Source organism: Acyrthosiphon pisum, chromosome X, assembly GCF_005508785.2.
Source record: "Acyrthosiphon pisum isolate AL4f chromosome X, pea_aphid_22Mar2018_4r6ur, whole genome shotgun sequence".
Taxonomy (NCBI): Eukaryota; Metazoa; Arthropoda; class Insecta; order Hemiptera; family Aphididae; genus Acyrthosiphon; species Acyrthosiphon pisum.
In genome coordinates this window covers 84,863,858-84,881,771 of record NC_042493.1, presented here as the reverse complement: position 1 = coordinate 84,881,771, position 17,914 = coordinate 84,863,858, and the positions used below count along the sequence as shown (strand labels likewise).

The 17,914-nt window shown below is 28.6% G+C and overlaps 3 protein-coding genes across 3 annotated transcripts; all 3 read right to left on the bottom strand.

Moving 5' to 3' along the window:
- Positions 1 to 1,011: 1,011 nt before the first annotated feature.
- On the bottom strand, positions 1,012 to 7,842 carry LOC100570594 (E3 SUMO-protein ligase pli1). The gene is made up of 3 exons (XM_016803164.2): positions 7,438 to 7,842; positions 2,153 to 2,356; positions 1,012 to 2,070 (listed from the first exon to the last, which is right to left on the bottom strand). The coding sequence occupies exons 2-3, from the start codon at positions 2,331 to 2,333 to the stop codon at positions 1,280 to 1,282; spliced, it is 972 nt and encodes a 323-aa protein (XP_016658653.1). The 5' UTR covers positions 2,334 to 2,356; positions 7,438 to 7,842; the 3' UTR covers positions 1,012 to 1,279.
- Positions 4,864 to 7,818, bottom strand: LOC115033168. The gene is made up of 2 exons (XM_029485268.1): positions 7,412 to 7,818; positions 4,864 to 4,882 (listed from the first exon to the last, which is right to left on the bottom strand). Exons 1-2 carry the CDS (start codon positions 7,816 to 7,818, stop codon positions 4,864 to 4,866), a joined length of 426 nt encoding a protein of 141 aa, XP_029341128.1.
- A 2,598-nt stretch (positions 7,843 to 10,440) lies between the features above and the next one.
- On the bottom strand, positions 10,441 to 16,312 carry LOC100570688 (UDP-N-acetylglucosamine--peptide N-acetylglucosaminyltransferase 110 kDa subunit-like). Its single transcript, XM_003243424.4, has 5 exons — positions 16,015 to 16,312; positions 15,179 to 15,288; positions 14,921 to 15,000; positions 12,206 to 12,503; positions 10,441 to 11,918 (listed from the first exon to the last, which is right to left on the bottom strand). The coding sequence occupies exons 2-4, from the start codon at positions 15,194 to 15,196 to the stop codon at positions 12,278 to 12,280; spliced, it is 324 nt and encodes a 107-aa protein (XP_003243472.1). The 5' UTR covers positions 15,197 to 15,288; positions 16,015 to 16,312; the 3' UTR covers positions 10,441 to 11,918; positions 12,206 to 12,277.
- Positions 16,313 to 17,914: the final 1,602 nt, after the last annotated feature.

Genomic DNA, 17,914 nt, shown 5'->3' with positions numbered 1-17,914 from the left:
CCCACACCCCCCAACTCATTCCTCAAATAAAATGTATTACAATTTTTTGATTTTAGCTTCTCCAAAAATTCAAATACAAAAATTTTCAAATACTCTTTTTTATATGACTTTTTCTGGAATTTGAGAGATAATATCAAAAATGTGGGAAAGTCGATTTCAATTAGACTTAATGACAAATTCAGATCTGTTTTCAGAATTCTTATCGCTTCATTAGATCAATTGATATGTTTGGCAAAAAACACGTCTAAAATACTATGTCACGCGTGTGTTAGACGAAAACAGAAAATCACGGTATCGAATCCCCTTAACATAGCAAAGAGAAAATTACTAAAAATAATGTATGGTAAAATATGATGTAATAAAATAAATGCATGAATACCTAATAGATGTTATAACTTACTCCTTGTTAATATTGGTTGCAAATTAATTACATTGAATGCGACTACTTTCTATTGTAACTTATAACTTATAAGTGATAAAGATAAAAGAGTGATAACATTTTCTGATTTTGAATTATTATTATATATTAATAATAAAGTTTTACAAGTAGGTAATTTTTAGGACTTGGTACCCGCATAATATAATGTATCCGTCTTACTTAAGCATAATATAACAAAATGCACGTTCAGCAATTCCAATTGTAAACTGTTAACCTTAATATTGGAATGAATTGACTTTCCCACATTTTTGATATTATCTCTCAAATTCCAGAAAAAGTCATATAAAAATCAAAAATGTGGGAGAATTGATTTCAAGTAGATTTGATGATGAATTCAAATCTGTTTTCAGAATTCTTATCACTTCATTAGATCAATTGGTATGTTTGGCAAAAAACATGTCTAAGATACTATGTCGCGCGTGTGTTAGACAAAAACAGAAAATCACGGTATCGAATCCCCTTAAACAGTTTAAGTTTACACTACACAACAATAATAATAATAATAATACTAATAGTAAGGAATAATTCATAATAATTAATATTAATTAAATTAAATAATAAAAACAATCAAATACATGCGAGTATAATGGATTTTTTTAAAGAAAATTTTTAACATTATGTTCTTTTTTTATTTCATAACAATAGATTTACCACTATTATTTCAATTGACATGTATACAATTTATAAAACACCGTTATTGATACATTGAATGTCTAACTTAAATATATTTTTATATGTAGAATAATATTATAAACTTAAATTATTATTTGTACTAAATTTTAAATAACGTATTATTATTTATTCTATTTATTAGCATACAATGTTTGTATCGTCGGTAGTCTAATTGGTCAACATTGGTTCTGAATCATCGTCATTACAATCATTTATTTCTTTCTTTGGTTCTATATATGATTCCCAGTTGCCATTTTTATAAAACAATATTTTAGAGCAACTTTCAGGAAGAGATGGGGTGTTGAGAACATCCAAAAGGAATGAATCTAAAAATAATTCATTAATCAGAATGCGTACATTACAAATAGGGCATTTCCATGTTGGTTTTATTGTATTCAATGAAAATAATCCACGTAAATCAAAACATTGTAAATGACTACATTTTACAGATCTTGCCGGTAATTCCATTTTTAATTTGGTTATTGGACACAGCAAAGATAAATCAAGAGTCGTCCCCATATTACAACCTTCTGCATCAGATTTTTTTTTGGCATTCTTCAAAAATGCTATGATCTTAGCTTTTGCTCTTTGTTTAGTACAACATAGTTTATTGTTAAACTGTATGCGTTTCACCACATCTTCAATTATTATTGGCTCTACAATATTTATCATCATGTAATATGGTGTTTTGCAATGAGGCCATAATATTGTGATTTTATTCTTAGTATCATTCAATAATTCAAAGGCACTGCAATAATAATCAATAGGGCTATTCTTTGCAATGTTTTCGTGCGAATTGATATAAAACGTTATTGGTTCTGGTAATCCTTCCGACAGCTCACTCATCCCTGGCAGCTCTTTTCCAAATCGGATCTGCAATTGTAAATTTCCTTTTTTTTCGTTTATCATTGATTCAATTAATTCTGGCAACTTAAACTCATAATCAAATGAAGTGTGTTCTGAAAACAGAATAAAATATTTCATTTACCCACTCAAAAATAAATTATTTTACTGTCATTGTTATTTTTATTAGGTCTGTACCTTGTGGTTGTTCCAAACCAGGCTTATATGCTGGAGCATAATAAATAGCCACCGGTTTAACCATAATTGTATATATAGTGTTGTAAAATGGTAGAGGTATGAATTCTACATCACATGTTGGTCTGGGTATTTGGTTGATAACATAAGTATTAATTTTTTTACGGGGTTCTTCTTCAGCCATTTTGGAATGTTGTGACTTCTAATCTAAAATTAATCAATAATACATTTTTACTTAATTTTTTTGAAATTAAATTTTACAAAATTAGTAAAAAATAAATCTTAATAAGATAATATTTTCTGTCAAACCAGAAACAATCATGCTTACAATGGAATATCAGTCTAGACTTATTATAGTTACCTACAAAAACAATGTATTAATAATATTACTGGAAATTTCTCCTTCTGTGTGGCATTATAATTTTTATTGTAGAACTAAAAAATTAGAGCTGTTAATTATTATAGTTATATCTTATTGTTTATATAAAGAAGAAGTTATTAGAGAGATAAAAGGTTCAGTCAAACAGAAATTAGGCTGCCAGGGTGTACGGATATGCGGATAACGGTCCGGTTGTATTATTTTACAAAGATCCCGTGAGCAACCCGCTTTCTGTTTGACTGAGCCTTTATCATAAAAATAAACATAAACATTTTGATTAATATTGATGAAAGCTTAACTTTTTACTATACAAATTTCTATATAATATGAAACTTGATTTTAAAAAACTTAAATATTTTTAAATTTTTTTTTAGGTAAATTTAATATATAATGTATAGTTCTAATATTTGTTATTGCTTTTAACTTTTTTACTCTTAAATTCAAGGAAAATATTTTTTGAAAATTAGTTTTAGTATTGATAGTTAATGACAATAATATTAAGGTTTATAGCTATACAAATTACAAATATATGCAATGATTAGTAGTTTTAATTGTACTATAATGAGTTGTGGGTCGTGTAGATATTATGGAAAAAGTCACAAACGAGTTAAATAAAATTCATGAGTGTAAATGTAACTTAGATTATGTAAGTTTAATTTAAAACTGAATGTTAATAATTCAACTAATTTTTATTTTACAAATTTAATAATAACCATATAAACAGCATCAGAATGAGACTTTTTGGCCCACCAAGATTTTAAATTTCTATCGGCCCTCAACAAAGAATCGGCCCATTCAACAAAAAAATTACCTTATTTTATCTTATTTTATTTACATTACAATGCAAAATCAAAATTCAAAGTAAACTTAACTATAATAAACTAGAGAAAAGTAAATTATTTTATTTTTTACTTATCTATACTATGTGCATAATAAAGATAAAAAATAGATTGATAGATGTATTAAAAAATAAAAAATATAAATTTAGAGCTTTATGCAATTTTCACCTATTTCATCTTACTCTCATGACCTTAGTACAACCATTTTTAATTAATTTGAATAACATTGTAAGTTTAAATTTGATTTCCTTTTAGATATAAATGTATTATGTATCTAAATACCTATGTAGTTTGTACATTGTAGATAGTATATTTTAATACACAATACATTATATTATTATTTTAAAGTAAACGGTTTTAGCTTAATAATTATCAAAATTAGTTAAAACCTTATGATACAAAAGACTTCAGATTATTTTAGATTCTGAGAAAAGTAATGAATGATTTTACAATTAAGTGTGTTCTTTGTTTTTTTATTTTTAATAATCCAGTTTTTTGACAAAATCAATTTTATTTTCTTGGAATTACTCAAAAACAAATAACCGTAGATAATTGAAATTTTCACTAAATATTTATATTAGCAATTTCTGTAAATGATAAAATTTTCAAAATATTTTAACTTCCTTTAAGTTTTTTATAGCCATAAGAAATTTTCGATTTTTATTAGTTTTTATTTATTTTTGTTGATAAAATGTTTATCGCTGGATCAAAAAAATTGAAAATTAAACACAAGGTTCCTCATAAGTTGTTATTAGTGTAATAAAAAAAAAAATTAATTTGAGCGTATACGCACAATAACTTGTTATGAACGTCTCAAGTTAGAATTTTGATAAAATTCATCAAAATTTGCAAATTATTTTGAGTTAGACATTCATGATTCGTTAAATGTTTTTTTTAAATCAAAAATGAATCACCATAGGTACATTTGAAGTATGCACTAAATGTTTATTTTAGAATTTTCTATACTCGGTATAATTTTTATCATATTATATAATATATAATATTGGTATTATAGGCTGATAGACCGTCTACGCTCAAAATGGGATTTTGCCTGAGAAAAATAACATCCCATTTTTTTAGCTATCGGCCTAATATTTTATGCGGCCCACTGAGATTTTCTCAGCAGCTTGCCAGTTCAATCCGAGCCTGCATGTAAATCCATATAACACAGTACTACAGTAGATAAATGAAAAATAAATTATTATCTTAAAATTAAATCAACATATTATGCAATTGCACAAAACCGGAAATAAATAAAAAATATAATATAAATATATTATAATTTATAATAATTTGTCACAATGAAACCAATTGTTTTGATCGTAAAAAAAAGTAATTGAATGGTTTTTTATAATAATATTATGTGTAATAATTTTCTCAAAATATAAAATATAATTGTAGAATATTGAATCAATTTTTTCTTAGTTAGAAGAATTAAATGATATGATAATTATTAATTTGGCTGGGTATAGTACACTATCTTTTAAAAATGAAACTCAGTCATCTAAATCTAAACTATAAATAATTACAAATATTTAAATACATCATAATTTCATGATAAAATGTTATGGATGTCATTTAAAATGTATTTTATTTTTATTTTTTACCATGTGATAAATAAATATAATATTTCTTCAAAATTATAGTGTTAAAAGTACTAAAAATTTACATTTAAGATGTTATTATTTTCTCTAAACACAAACATTTACCGAGCAATAGTGTTGTACTATTGTGTATTTATGTTTAGAATTTTAAAACTTAAAGTACTTATTAGGTTAAGTATCTATATAATACATTTTGAATTAAATTTGATTTTATAAGCTCTATTATATTATTGAATACATACTAGAGATTATAATGTAGCTGTAATTAAAATGTTTGCACACTTGGGCTACAATTCATACCCAACAAAAATATAAAATTATCAACATTTAATTCATCCATATTTGGTAGAGGAGGGTAATTTATGGGTCTAGAATGAAAAGGTTCTAAATCACATTTTTTTCAAAAGTCACTTTTTTAACTAAAATGGTTTTAGAATGCAAAGGTACATCTTTTAAGTTAAAATGTATGATTATACTACCATTACTGGCGATTCTTTTAAAAGTAAAAGTATCTAAATCGCCAAAAATTAAATTATAAACACAATTTAATCAAATTGAAAACGCTCTATTAATGGAACCAAATTATAAACAAGTTAGTATGAAAAGGTTCTAATTAAATTAATCATTACCAATAGTACCTAATAATTATTACATTTATCCATACCTATTCATTATTCAATAGAATTTTACGAGCGAGATACAGATTTTGATGTTTCATAATTATTACATTGTTTCGTGTTAGAAGATTGGTAGTAATTAAAAAACATTATTCTGAAAAGGATTCAGCAATAAGGTAGTAAGGTACACTCTATCTGTAAATTAATTTACTATCTAATATAATATATTGTATGGGCAATGCATACATTGTCCGGTCAATATGTTCCTGCCCAGGCAATGTGATTTGTGATCCACAATTTATTTTATTGACTAACTAATATTATTTTTTATTTTCATTATAAATTATAATTTTATTGTTAACTATTTATGATAACTTAAAATATTGTTTTTTTTTTTATACTTAAACATTTTTTTTTTAAATTTTGATCTATTTATAATATTTTAAAAAAAAAACAATGACTATTAATTTTACTATCATATTACAAATATTTTAAAACAATAATAATAATAATAATAATGATTGTTGTATAATATTGATGGAATGAAAATAATAATTAACTAATACTATCATTATATTTTTATTTTTATAATAAATTAAATACAATGCAACTTTATAATATACTATGAAATTTTTGAAATACGGTGTATAAACTTATTTTTGTTACCTACATAGTACGTTGCCTGTTTAAAAATCATAGTTTTTCCATATGGTTCAACAAAAGTTAATACCACCCACCCACCTACCAAAAAGTCATATCAGCTGGTAGGTTAGGTTAGGTTTTAAAAACATGTTCACATGTTCACATATTTCATTCTGCATTTAGATATATTTCAACTAATATTGATTAAATTTTAATCGAAAAAATAAAATAAAAAGTGGAATTAACTATTAATATGGAACTATTTTAAAATTATTAGATTTTTAGTTTTCTTAAAAAATTCCAATACAGAAACCATATAAAATATTGTTATTACCTACTTTTACTATACAAAAACATAATATTAGTTTTCCATGAAAACAATATTATTTTTATTGATGTCAATTTTTCGTGAAAAATAATAAATCAAAATTAATAAAACGGACTTTATGATATTTTAATACAAGCATTTAAATTTTGTTAAAAATACTTTTAAAAAGTATTCAAAATACTTAAAAATACATTAAAAAAATTGTATTTAGAAAACCGTATAAATACTTCAAAAAGTATTTAAATACAATTAGTATTCAAATACTTGTATTCGAGTACTTCACAAGACTGAAAATACGACACCCAAACTAACGTGTTCCCAGGGCCGGATCAAGCAAAAATAGTGAACTAGGCAAATTCAAGTTTTTCCACCACAAACAATATAATATTATCAGTATTTTGAAAATGCCGCCCTCTTACTACAGTGATCATTAAGTGCCGCCCTAGGTGTGGGCCTATGTCGCCTACCCCTTGAGCAGGGCCTGCACGTTCCTATACGAACTACCTATACCAGAAAATTTGTTCAGAGCTGTTTTTGTCGTAGGTATATCTGCGGCCAGCAGTACAATATAATGATTAGGTAGTATTCATTATAATGAACATTATAATAGGTTGGTACGAAAAATAATGAAAAACTACGGGGAACAAGTGGGAGCGCACCTCCATTTTCGGGATAATATGCTGCAGACCACAGAGACTTGGCGATCGATCTCGCAGCGGTAGCCATTTTGATTGGGAGACTGCGTAAACGGCCGCGGTAAGAAAAGAGATCGAACCGGGACGGGTAATCCCAAAAGACGCTATCGTACAAAAAAGTCACTATAATAATGGTCGAAAACCCATTATGTAAGTACCTTTGAAAAAAGTGGAAAATACCTACAGCATGGATTTTCGTGGTAGAGCCCTGCAGATACAGTGTACGCCTGACAGATGGAGCAGCAATCGAATGCGAAGACACAAGTCCCAGTGCGGTTATTCCGGACGAGTGGTGACCAGTGGAACGGCGACGATGCACTGGCAAAGGTGTGACAATAATATTGATTTTGCTATGTCTGGAAAGAGGTCCACGGCGCGTCGTCTCGAACAGGTAGTTGGTTGACACTGGACGCCTTGACGCTGGACCAGCAGTGAAGCAGACCAACTGCAGAACAGAGAGTAGCAGCCAGCCTGCAGCTGGTCGACGCCCGACGGCGTCCCGGTCGGTGTTGGTAGACTGGATCAATAACAGCGGTATTGGCAGCCTGTTGTAGCAGTGTTGCATCTGACGTAGCGACGGTACATTATATTATAGTATAATATAAACAACAACAACAACAACAACTTACTGCTACAACAAAAATGCGACAATGAACGAGTAGACGCCGACCGTTTCTTCCAGGTTTAAATTACAACCAGCGAGCGCACCGCGTCATGGAAAAATAGATAAACCTATATCCATTATCCATAGACATTAATACACCTAGTTGGTCCCCCGCCACAATACTCTCTTTCTTCGCCCCCTTTCCTGCTACAGGAAACAAGTGGTGACATCGACTCGTCGCACAACATGGCGCCGTGGCGCATGACAATTGAGAAAATAGGGCGTCTATCGTCTACACGGCTCGCTATTCCTCCCGAGGTTAAATGTTAAGTATATTTTAGCCATGACTTTCTCTATCCCGTTTTGACTCCCCTCGACGCTCAACAACACCGCTCTCGACCCAAGTTCACGTCCCTAGCCCTTCTTCTTTAAAGACGAACTCGTCGTCACTCGACATGGCTATACCGCTGCCGTTGATGTGGAGCCGAACACCCGTGCCCATTGGATCACCGAGTGATCTGCACCGACCCGAGCATCATGTCCACCAGATTCACCGACAATGTTCAGCATCCGGACACACAAGCCCTATCGTCTACCTCTATACGCACTCCAAACAACCACTACCATTTTTATCGTCAAAAATATTGTCATATACTCTTTCGATTAAATAAACTTCAAACTTCTTCAACAATTCTGTTGTGTTATCTCTTCTCTTCTTAACAAATATGTTAGCGTCGGGCCGTCGTGCCGACCATGAATATGATTTTAACCATGATTATAGAGTTTTTCATCTGACTACACTAGTGCACAGTAGCATATCTAGGATTTTTCAAGGGGGGGGGATATTCAGTATACACATAATATTATATTCACATTATTATTATATACATGTCGTACTTATATTGTGTATACTGCAATTTGGTCTCATGAGAGGGGGATATTACCCCCCCCCCCCCCACCTTATACTAGTATACGGAGTATAAAAGGCTAGCGGGATTGGATAATGCGGTCGCATTACAGTGGTATATAATATATATATAATACACATTTACATAAAGTTTATTGTATCATCTTGTGCACATGTACGATGTACTACCACAGAAAAGGTGATGACAGACATACCTACCAGTTTTAAGATTTTAAAAAACACACGTCATTGTAAAATCAATACATTCATCGCTCCGCTTCAATTTAAATTTGTAGAGGAAAATTCTGCCTACAATTCATTTTAAGAAGCTCGATTTTTTAATTTTTATATCGTATTTCGATCATCAAATATTTTATGATTTTTACTTTTTTATAGTTTAAATTATCTAAATACTTAACAATAATATCGAACATTTTTTACGGTTCTAGATAAAATTCTCCTTTATAATTTTAAAATAGGTGTTTTGGTTGTAAGCAGTAAACCGTATTATTGGAAATAATATTGCCTAAGTTTTTCGCTGTTACGTCCTAGTAATTTATTTACGGCTATCTTTGTGAATTGTATATTACTATAAATTATAATATTATTTATTAATTTATTTTATTCCCTATTCTACGAGTGATACATATTAAGATATTGAGTGATAGAGACAGACATGATACAGGTTAATATACGTACAGTATATCGTATAATACCTATTAACATATTATAATATTAATATTGTCTATCTGACGATGTATTCCACTACTCTTTTCTACTTAGTTCATTCTATCTGTTTTTTCTCAGTGAGCCGTCACGTAAGACACGTAGAACTTTTTTTTCTCAGGTAGCCTTGACCCATTTGCCTCCGTTCCGGTCGTCGGCCGATCGATCGTTCAGGGCTGCCACTCGCGCTGCCACCATAGAAAAGGAAAACATAGATGGGACATCACAAATTGAGGCCACTGTTTTTTTGTGGTCGTGAAGTGTTAACAAATTAATGCCGCTTGTTTATATTTTTGTATAATATGATAACATATTTGAGTACAATATTTTAGAGATAAGAACACTTTCTAAAATCCAAATTAAAATAAGACAGAAAAAATAAGCACTTGTCTGAAAAATGTCACTAATTTGGAAGATTTGGCTCCAACACGATATTTGAATTTGATAGTTGATAGTGTTGATGAATTAATAATTTATTTATTCTAAATTTTAGAATTCTGTTATACACCTGAATATACAGATAGATACAAATCTATAACATTTGATAATACTTGTTGTTCATAAAATAAAAAATGTTATTATTTTTTAGTGTTTATCACAAACGGGCCTGTAATAATCTGAATTTAACATTTCACAAGTAAGTGAACTATTTTTGAATTTTGTCGAAATACAATTGTAATTTAAAAAAAAATGTTTTCTTGTTAACAGACTCGTTATAAAATTATGGATTCCCAAATAATCCAGAAAGATTATTGAAATAGAAAGAAATTTGGATCCTTGTTACAGTTTGAAAATGGCATAGATTGTGTTCTGATCATTTCAAATAAAATAGCATCCGGAAGAAATACAAATGGCTAGGAAATGATTGTGTAAAAAGTATTGTAAATGCTGTAAAAAATGAATTCATTTTGTCAATCTTTTTAGGCATTATTTTTTCCTTTTTGATGGGAAATATTAATTTTGTTGCTTTCTTATTACCTACTACAATATAATAAGAATTGTCTATAAAGTCCCAGTTACCTACCGCAAGCGTAGGTTGGTTAACTCGTAGCGAGCCCAGGGGTGGACTGGTCCAGGGTGCTATAAACCAGGTAGCACCCCGGGCCCCTATTCGTATTTATAATACAGGCGTCGATTAACATTTTCGGGCCCTTTCTTAAATTTAACTCTTATTGAAATGTAGAACTCTTTCCTAATTTTAGTAAGTTAAAAAAAAAATACAGGCCCCTAATTAATTTTGCACTCTGGACCAGAAGTAGCCAGTCTGTCCCTGAGCGAGCCGCTCGGCCATAATTAAGAAACATATTATGTATCCATGTAAGACCGGTGCGTTTCTCGCTGGACTACAATAGCAGAGCAGCTGATATTTACCAAGTGCTTATATTTAGTCTATACGCCCAACTCATTCTTATAGTATAGGTAGATACTATGTTTCTGTTATAAATGTCCTCATGGTTTTCGGTGGATTATAATTATAAAACGTCAACTAAAACTTTTTAAAATAGAACACATAACATTTTTTTTTAATACTGACTCAATATCTGATTTAAAATACTTAGGTAAATCGATGCTTATATTTGTTTTTGACAAGCCAAAGAAGGCATTTAAAAAAGCGTTGGTGTGAACAAAGAATGCATCCCCTCCCCACAATGATGCCTTTGCTATCCATGTATTATAAGGAACCTACTATACCCGCCAGTGGACCACTATTCTTCGATATTCGTTGTGGCCTTAGTATATATTATAATATATTCACACTAGTTAAACGTCTGGCAAAAATTATGAAAATCATAATATGATGGATGATAAATGATTTAAGAAATATACTCATGTCAAGAAATTCCAAAAAGAACATTTTGAATGAAGTTATTACCTTTCAAATAAATTTACTTAAAAAATCTCAAACTGTAATCAAATAATCTAAATCTAGACCTAAACAGTTATTTTTACAGACATTTTAAGTTCAAATTTGGAAAACACTACATATTAAAACCAAGAATTACGATTTTAGTTATTTTGTTGTAAATTAAAATTAAAATTACAAAAAACATCAACATTTTCTGGTCAGTTGAAAGATAATCTTTCCAGTTCTTCTTCAACACATAAGTGTTGTCGTAAATTAGAAAACTTCTGCTTGTGGTCAACAACAAAAATAGTATGATTTGTATAAGTATATACATTTTGAAGTTCTGGGAGAGAACATATATTATCTGTAATGAAGTAATCCATGAATGTTGCATCACTGGTACTAAGATAACCAATCCATGAAACTTGTATTGGAGCCGGTCTCAAACCAAATATTTCAGTTTGGGCACTGTTTGTATAACCACTCATGTCAACTAATATATGGATGTCACTATTAAAAACTTTAACAGCATCGAAAAATTTGATTTGAGACAAATCATTATGGTGTTCAAAGTTATTCAGCCTGAAATAAAAATAATATATTACATAAATAATATTAAAATCAATAATAAAGGATTGTGGCTGATTAAAATACATGATAAAAATACTAGTTAACAAAGTGCTTTTGAAGAATTTAGTTAATCTGTATGTTAAATTACAACTTATTCATTTTTGAGAAATTGGAAAACATACCATAATAAAATCCTTGTTTTTAAGAATTTTTCTATTATTAAATAATAATAACTGTAGTAATTTATAAAAAAAAAGTCTAAAGTTCCACACTTTTAATAATTTTAATAAAATATTTACCAGGATGGAATATTGTCGTTTGAAGATATAGAATATCAAATTACATCTACTTGACATTTGTATTGTCATATTCTATTGCTCTTCATTGTCTGTCATAGCATTATTAAGATTCATTTGTTTCTTTAAAATATCATTCAAATTCAACCAAGCATTGATATGGTCGTTCGGACAACTAAAATTGATTGCTGCTTTGTAATATGCTTTGGCTTGTTCGAGACAGCCACATTCTTTAAATATTGCCCCCATATTGTTATATGCATCGGGAAAGTTCGGCCTTATTGCTATTGTATGTCTATAACTGTTGAAAAATGAATTATATGATTACTAGTGCTACTGAAAAGATACATATTTTTAAAGGTATAAATTAAGTAGCAAGTTTTATATTTATATCATGGGAAACAGAAATGAATAACATAGAAAGTAAGTCTAAAAAAGAACAGTTGTAAGATACTAATAATCAACATTTAAAAATAGCAAAAAATAAATGCATGTATGCAAATGTATATAAAATGTACACAAATAGTATTAAACATGCAAAATAATGAAACATTTATTAATGAGAATTATTAATATTATATTCTGAACTTATATATTAAGATTGACTTAGATTCTTTATTATTGATAATAAGCAAAAATGTAACATTTTAAAATATATCCAGATACAAACAATATAATCAATTTATGTAATGGAATTATGATAAATAATAAATATCCAAAATCTATTATGTTATGTAGTTACTGACTTTATATACAGTTCAATAGCCACGGAAAATGTGGAAGAATAAAATTGTCAATTACAGAGTTCATAGAAAAAAAATGTATTTTGTAAATTTAAGCATATTTAGGAGATTAGAGAATTTAGGCTATAATTCATATTTAAGAATATTTAGTATTCTTGTTCACAAAAAATTAATTTTAGTTGTAAATTATTAAGTATTTAGTTGCAAGAAAAAAAAATGTTTTTAAATTAAAAATCATAATCATAGAAGTTGGTCAATAACTTGTTTGTTGTTAAATTAGAAATATTGTTTTAAATTTGACTGATTTTAAATAATTTACCAAAGAAAATATGTACATTACATATTTTCAAGTTTAAGCATACTATTAAATGGTAAATGGAAATATTTTAAATTTATGTTAAGTTTAAAGTAAACGTCATATTATACCTATTATACATATGTTTCTTATTGTAACTTGTATATTATTAAGCTCATTGAAGTAAAAGAAAGCGTATTTTCTGAACATTTTACCTATTTAAGGTTATTAGGAGAATGTTTAGAGGGTATTTTTAGAGCATAATTTAAACTTTTAAATGTGTTTATTAATTATTACTTTTTAAGAGCTAAATCCAAATGTCCCAGTTTATACAACATTAACAATATGTGAGAAATATGTATAAAATATAAATTATACCAAAGTAGGTCTAATATACTTTAATCCTCAGGAGAACATGCCGGCTCTGTCCGTGTAGAATAAGATCCGTTGACCGACTAAGTTGTAATTTAAACTTTAAATCCCATTCTAATATCTACCATTAATTGTTTTCAATTATCTAATATAACATCTTATAAGGAACATTGTATTACATTATCATGCCTTTCACTGATCAAACATTTATTTATTGATATTAAAAAAATAGAAGATTTGTCTATATAAATAGCTCAAAATGTCAATAAAATTATTTTGACAATACAAAAAATGTAAAATTGTTTATGCAAGTTATACATACTAATTATTTATTTTATTAAGGTACTGTCTCATCTTGAAATATGTTCACATGTTTCAATAGTGTATCGTTATAATTGATATTTATCAAACTTATAAATGAGACATAATCTATGCTAAATCATTGAATTTTATACAATATTTTAATTTTCAAGTGACATATTATGAACATTTCTATTTTGTGATAAATCTCACCCATATCTTTCTTGAAAATTAAATTATCAAACAAATTGTCAACGCTTAAGCATGGATGAAGTTCTTACCTAAAGGTTTGATGACAGGTCAATTTGCTCTAATATCAAAACTAACAACAGACTATTGAAACTAGTTAACAAACTTATGTCATTTCTTATGTGTGTAAGATGTAGACAACAAATGCATATTCTGTAGGTAGCGTCCTCTTAAGAAATATTAATAAAAAAAAAGATTAGACTAATATAAGTAGATGCCTATATTTCATAATACCAGGAAGCTCTTAACTTTATTAAAAAATATTGTTATATAAAGCAAAGGGAGTATTGAATTAGATTATACAGAAAATTAACTTAAAATGTAAGTTGTATATAAATTCATATACAAATATGGTAACAACATACTGGGTGATGTTTACATTATATTTTATTAAATCCAGATACTAATACTGAAGAAGTTTAAAAAAAATGGTAATTTGGTCGAAGTTTACGTATACTCATCTAAATATAACATAGCAATAGATAGTACTGATAATAATTATCATAGCTTCATAAAGGTGCGTTAGGGTATCTCCTGACAATTTAATCGAGCTGGCTTTTCCGAGGGTTGCTCGAGCCAAATCTTTCACTTTAGTAAACCCTAATTTGCCAAATTCATTGGATATATTTTTAAAACTTTAAAAAAAATAAAAATAAAACAATTAATTTTAAAATAAATAAATTATAAGTAAATAGACATATAACAATTGAGATCTACACCTATAAATGGTGATATTGATAATGTTTGTAAATTATTTACTTTAAAGAGTCAATTTTGCTAAGATCTCTGCAATAACTGATATCGGTGTTTCGGTCTGAATATTTTGGACAAAATACATCCTGTAAGTGTTATAATTATTATTTGATTAATAAATTTAATGTATATATATTTATAATTAATCAAATGATTTTAATACACATTTTTTGTCTTAAAAGTATAGTACATGGCAAAGTAATGCTCAGGGGCTCATATTTAACTTTGTTAATATACTTTTATGCAAATAAATATATTACTTACGGATGATGACGAATTCATAGTTTAAAATATTATTAACAATTCATTTTTCAAATAAAGACAACAGATAATGATCCACATAAACTTTCGATCAGACTGTAGTAATCAATCAACTGGAAAATAAAATATATATTGTGATAAGTACATTAGAATACAATATAAATATACATATTTACATAACTAGTTAATAACAGCATTTGTGTGCTGTATTATTGTTTTTTGAACTATTAAAATTTCTATCCTGGGGGTTATGTTTAGAAAAAACGTTCAAAATATATATGATGATGATCACTAGTATAATAGTGAACAGTGAACAGTGCAATCACAACAGTGTTAGGCGCTTTATAGGCTGGTTTAAACAGAAATAAAATAAAATAAAAAGACTTATGATGGAAAAATAAACGTTCATGGTTATTAAAGATATGTTTACATGGAATTTTGGTAATAGTTGTCTCCAGCCCCGGAAAAAACATGGTAATATAAAGTACAGCCACTTGCCACACTTTAGAGAACTTATTTTAATATGATATTCTCTAACACAGATAAACACACTGGTATGCCCTCAACTTGGTTCTGTGCATCTGCAGTCATAGATAAGTATACCTTGTACGTGGTCGTACTACTGTAAGTGCTACGCTGTCTGCTTTTTGGTATTGTCCATCACAAAATGCAGACAGGTATAAGTCATAATTAAACAAATATGGTACTATCCATACTTAGGTACCTAATAATAAAAACATGAATGCGTGGACTGTACGATATTTCGTCCAAGTTGAGAGATTATACCAATGTATTTTGGCATTTAGCCATGTCTTCTAGCACACACTACTTATACTCACAACAACGACGTGGTGGTGATGCACAGATGGCGTCAAAACTTAAAAGCACTCAACACAGAATGTTTTATAGGTATTCCAGTCGCAGTTGCTGACACTTGAAGTTTGAACGGACTATGGTTCCAGATTCCAGGACTCCAGTCCGCAATAAAGTATTCAAGTCCAGTAATGTGAATAATCGAGGATAAAGAAAATTTTATGACTATAAATCGATTTATCACACACTGGAAATTTGGAAATTCATAATTGAATAAAATATACTAATATAGGTTATAGAGGCGCCTACAACAATGACAAAAAAATCTATTTCGTCATGTAGGTATACAATTTTAAAGAACGCCATTGGTCCATGAGTAATGATCAGTGTGACGTGGCTACTACGTGTAGAACTGCTGCAGCTGACGTGGCCGGTGTGCAGCCAACGCAATCTCGAAAAGCGGTATAAACCATAATATTATGTCCATATGCACAAACCATGGTTAGGTATATAGGTATTGGCGGCAATTTTGACCTGTTACGTGCTCTGATATCTACTCATTTACATCGTTTAATATAATAAATTACGACAAAAGCTTTATTTATAAATTTTAAATTTTGATACAGAAACTAATAGTCGAGAAGGATGAACACTGTACAGTTCCCGTATGTCATGTTTATCCATATTATCAGCGTTGTTATAAATATAAATATACCATAATGGCATATTGGCATATTATAATTTATGTATGTAGGTAGGTTAGGTTACTCATTATCGGGTAATGATTACCCATATTGATTTCATGGAGAATATATTCAATTTAAAATGATCATTACTTATATAGTTATATACACATGTACAAGTCAAAAACGCACCATCGCGTTTATTTTTTGTTGTTGTCTAAAAGTCTAATTTTTGTCTAGTTTTTTACAGACAAACCTATATTTTATTCCCCGTAAGTTTACCCACCTTTTTTTTGCGCACGCAGAGTATTGTGAAAACGTTTTGACAAAACAGTTCACATTTGTTACTAGTTCTACAGTCTCATGTCACGAAACACCACGGTGTACCTATACGCATTTGAACTGTATTGTCACAACAATTTCACCATACTCTGAGTACGCAAAAAAAAAGTGGGTAAACTTACAGTGAATAGAGTATTGTAACCGGAAATAAATGCTGAACACATATTTTAATTTATCGTGGAATTTACTTGAAAACATTACTAACATTTTTGAATTAATTGTTTTAATTCAACATTACGATAGGTAGCATTTTAAGATTAATATAATCGATAGTTAAAAATATAAAATTTTAATTTTAAAAGATTCAAGTGGTTAATTTTAAAAAAAGTGGAAAAGTCTTTTTCAAGTAAACTTTATGATAAATTCAAATATGTTTTTGGAATTTGTTTCTGATTATTATAGGACAGTCAATAAAATTGTCAAAAAATAGATTCATTTTGGTTGAAAACACAGCCGGGTCGAAACCCATTAGGGAATATTTTTAAAGTTAGGGAAGCTACTCTGCAAATTCCCTGACAATATATCTACATAAATATAACAAAATATTATATAAAAGCAGATTCAATAATAAAAAAAACCCTTAAATACTATAATATAGTATCTTATGTCATTGTACGCGAGGGGTTTTAATGATTATGGATTGATGACATAGAATTTCATTAAAACAAAAAAAGAAGTGTTTCTTTATTTTTAACAGGCAATTTTTTTACAACAATTTCAACACTTTTAAACACGCATGTCTATCAATAGCAAAATCAACTTTATTTTTTCAAATTGTAACTACCTACTATATTTTTAATGGATTCCGGTAAAGCTTTTTATCCTGAAAATGTTGATGGGCAAATCATCAATTTTGGTTTGCTAGTTTATTAACTATGATCCTCCAAAGTTTAGTAAAATT

Excerpts from the sequence above, each read along its gene's own strand:
- LOC100570594 (XM_016803164.2), bottom strand. The coding sequence starts at position 2,333 with ATGGCTGAAGAAGAACCCCGTAAAAAAATTAATACTTATGTTATCAAC. Across the intron at positions 2,071-2,152 it reads TGGTTTGGAACAACCACAAG|AACACACTTCATTTGATTAT; the intron begins GTACAGACCTAA and ends TTCTGTTTTCAG.
- LOC115033168 (XM_029485268.1), bottom strand. The coding sequence starts at position 7,818 with ATGCAACACTGCTACAACAGGCTGCCAATACCGCTGTTATTGATCCAG.
- LOC100570688 (XM_003243424.4), bottom strand. Across the intron at positions 12,504-14,920 it reads AGCAAAATTGACTCTTTAAA|TTATAGACATACAATAGCAA; the intron begins GTAAATAATTTA and ends ATTTTTCAACAG.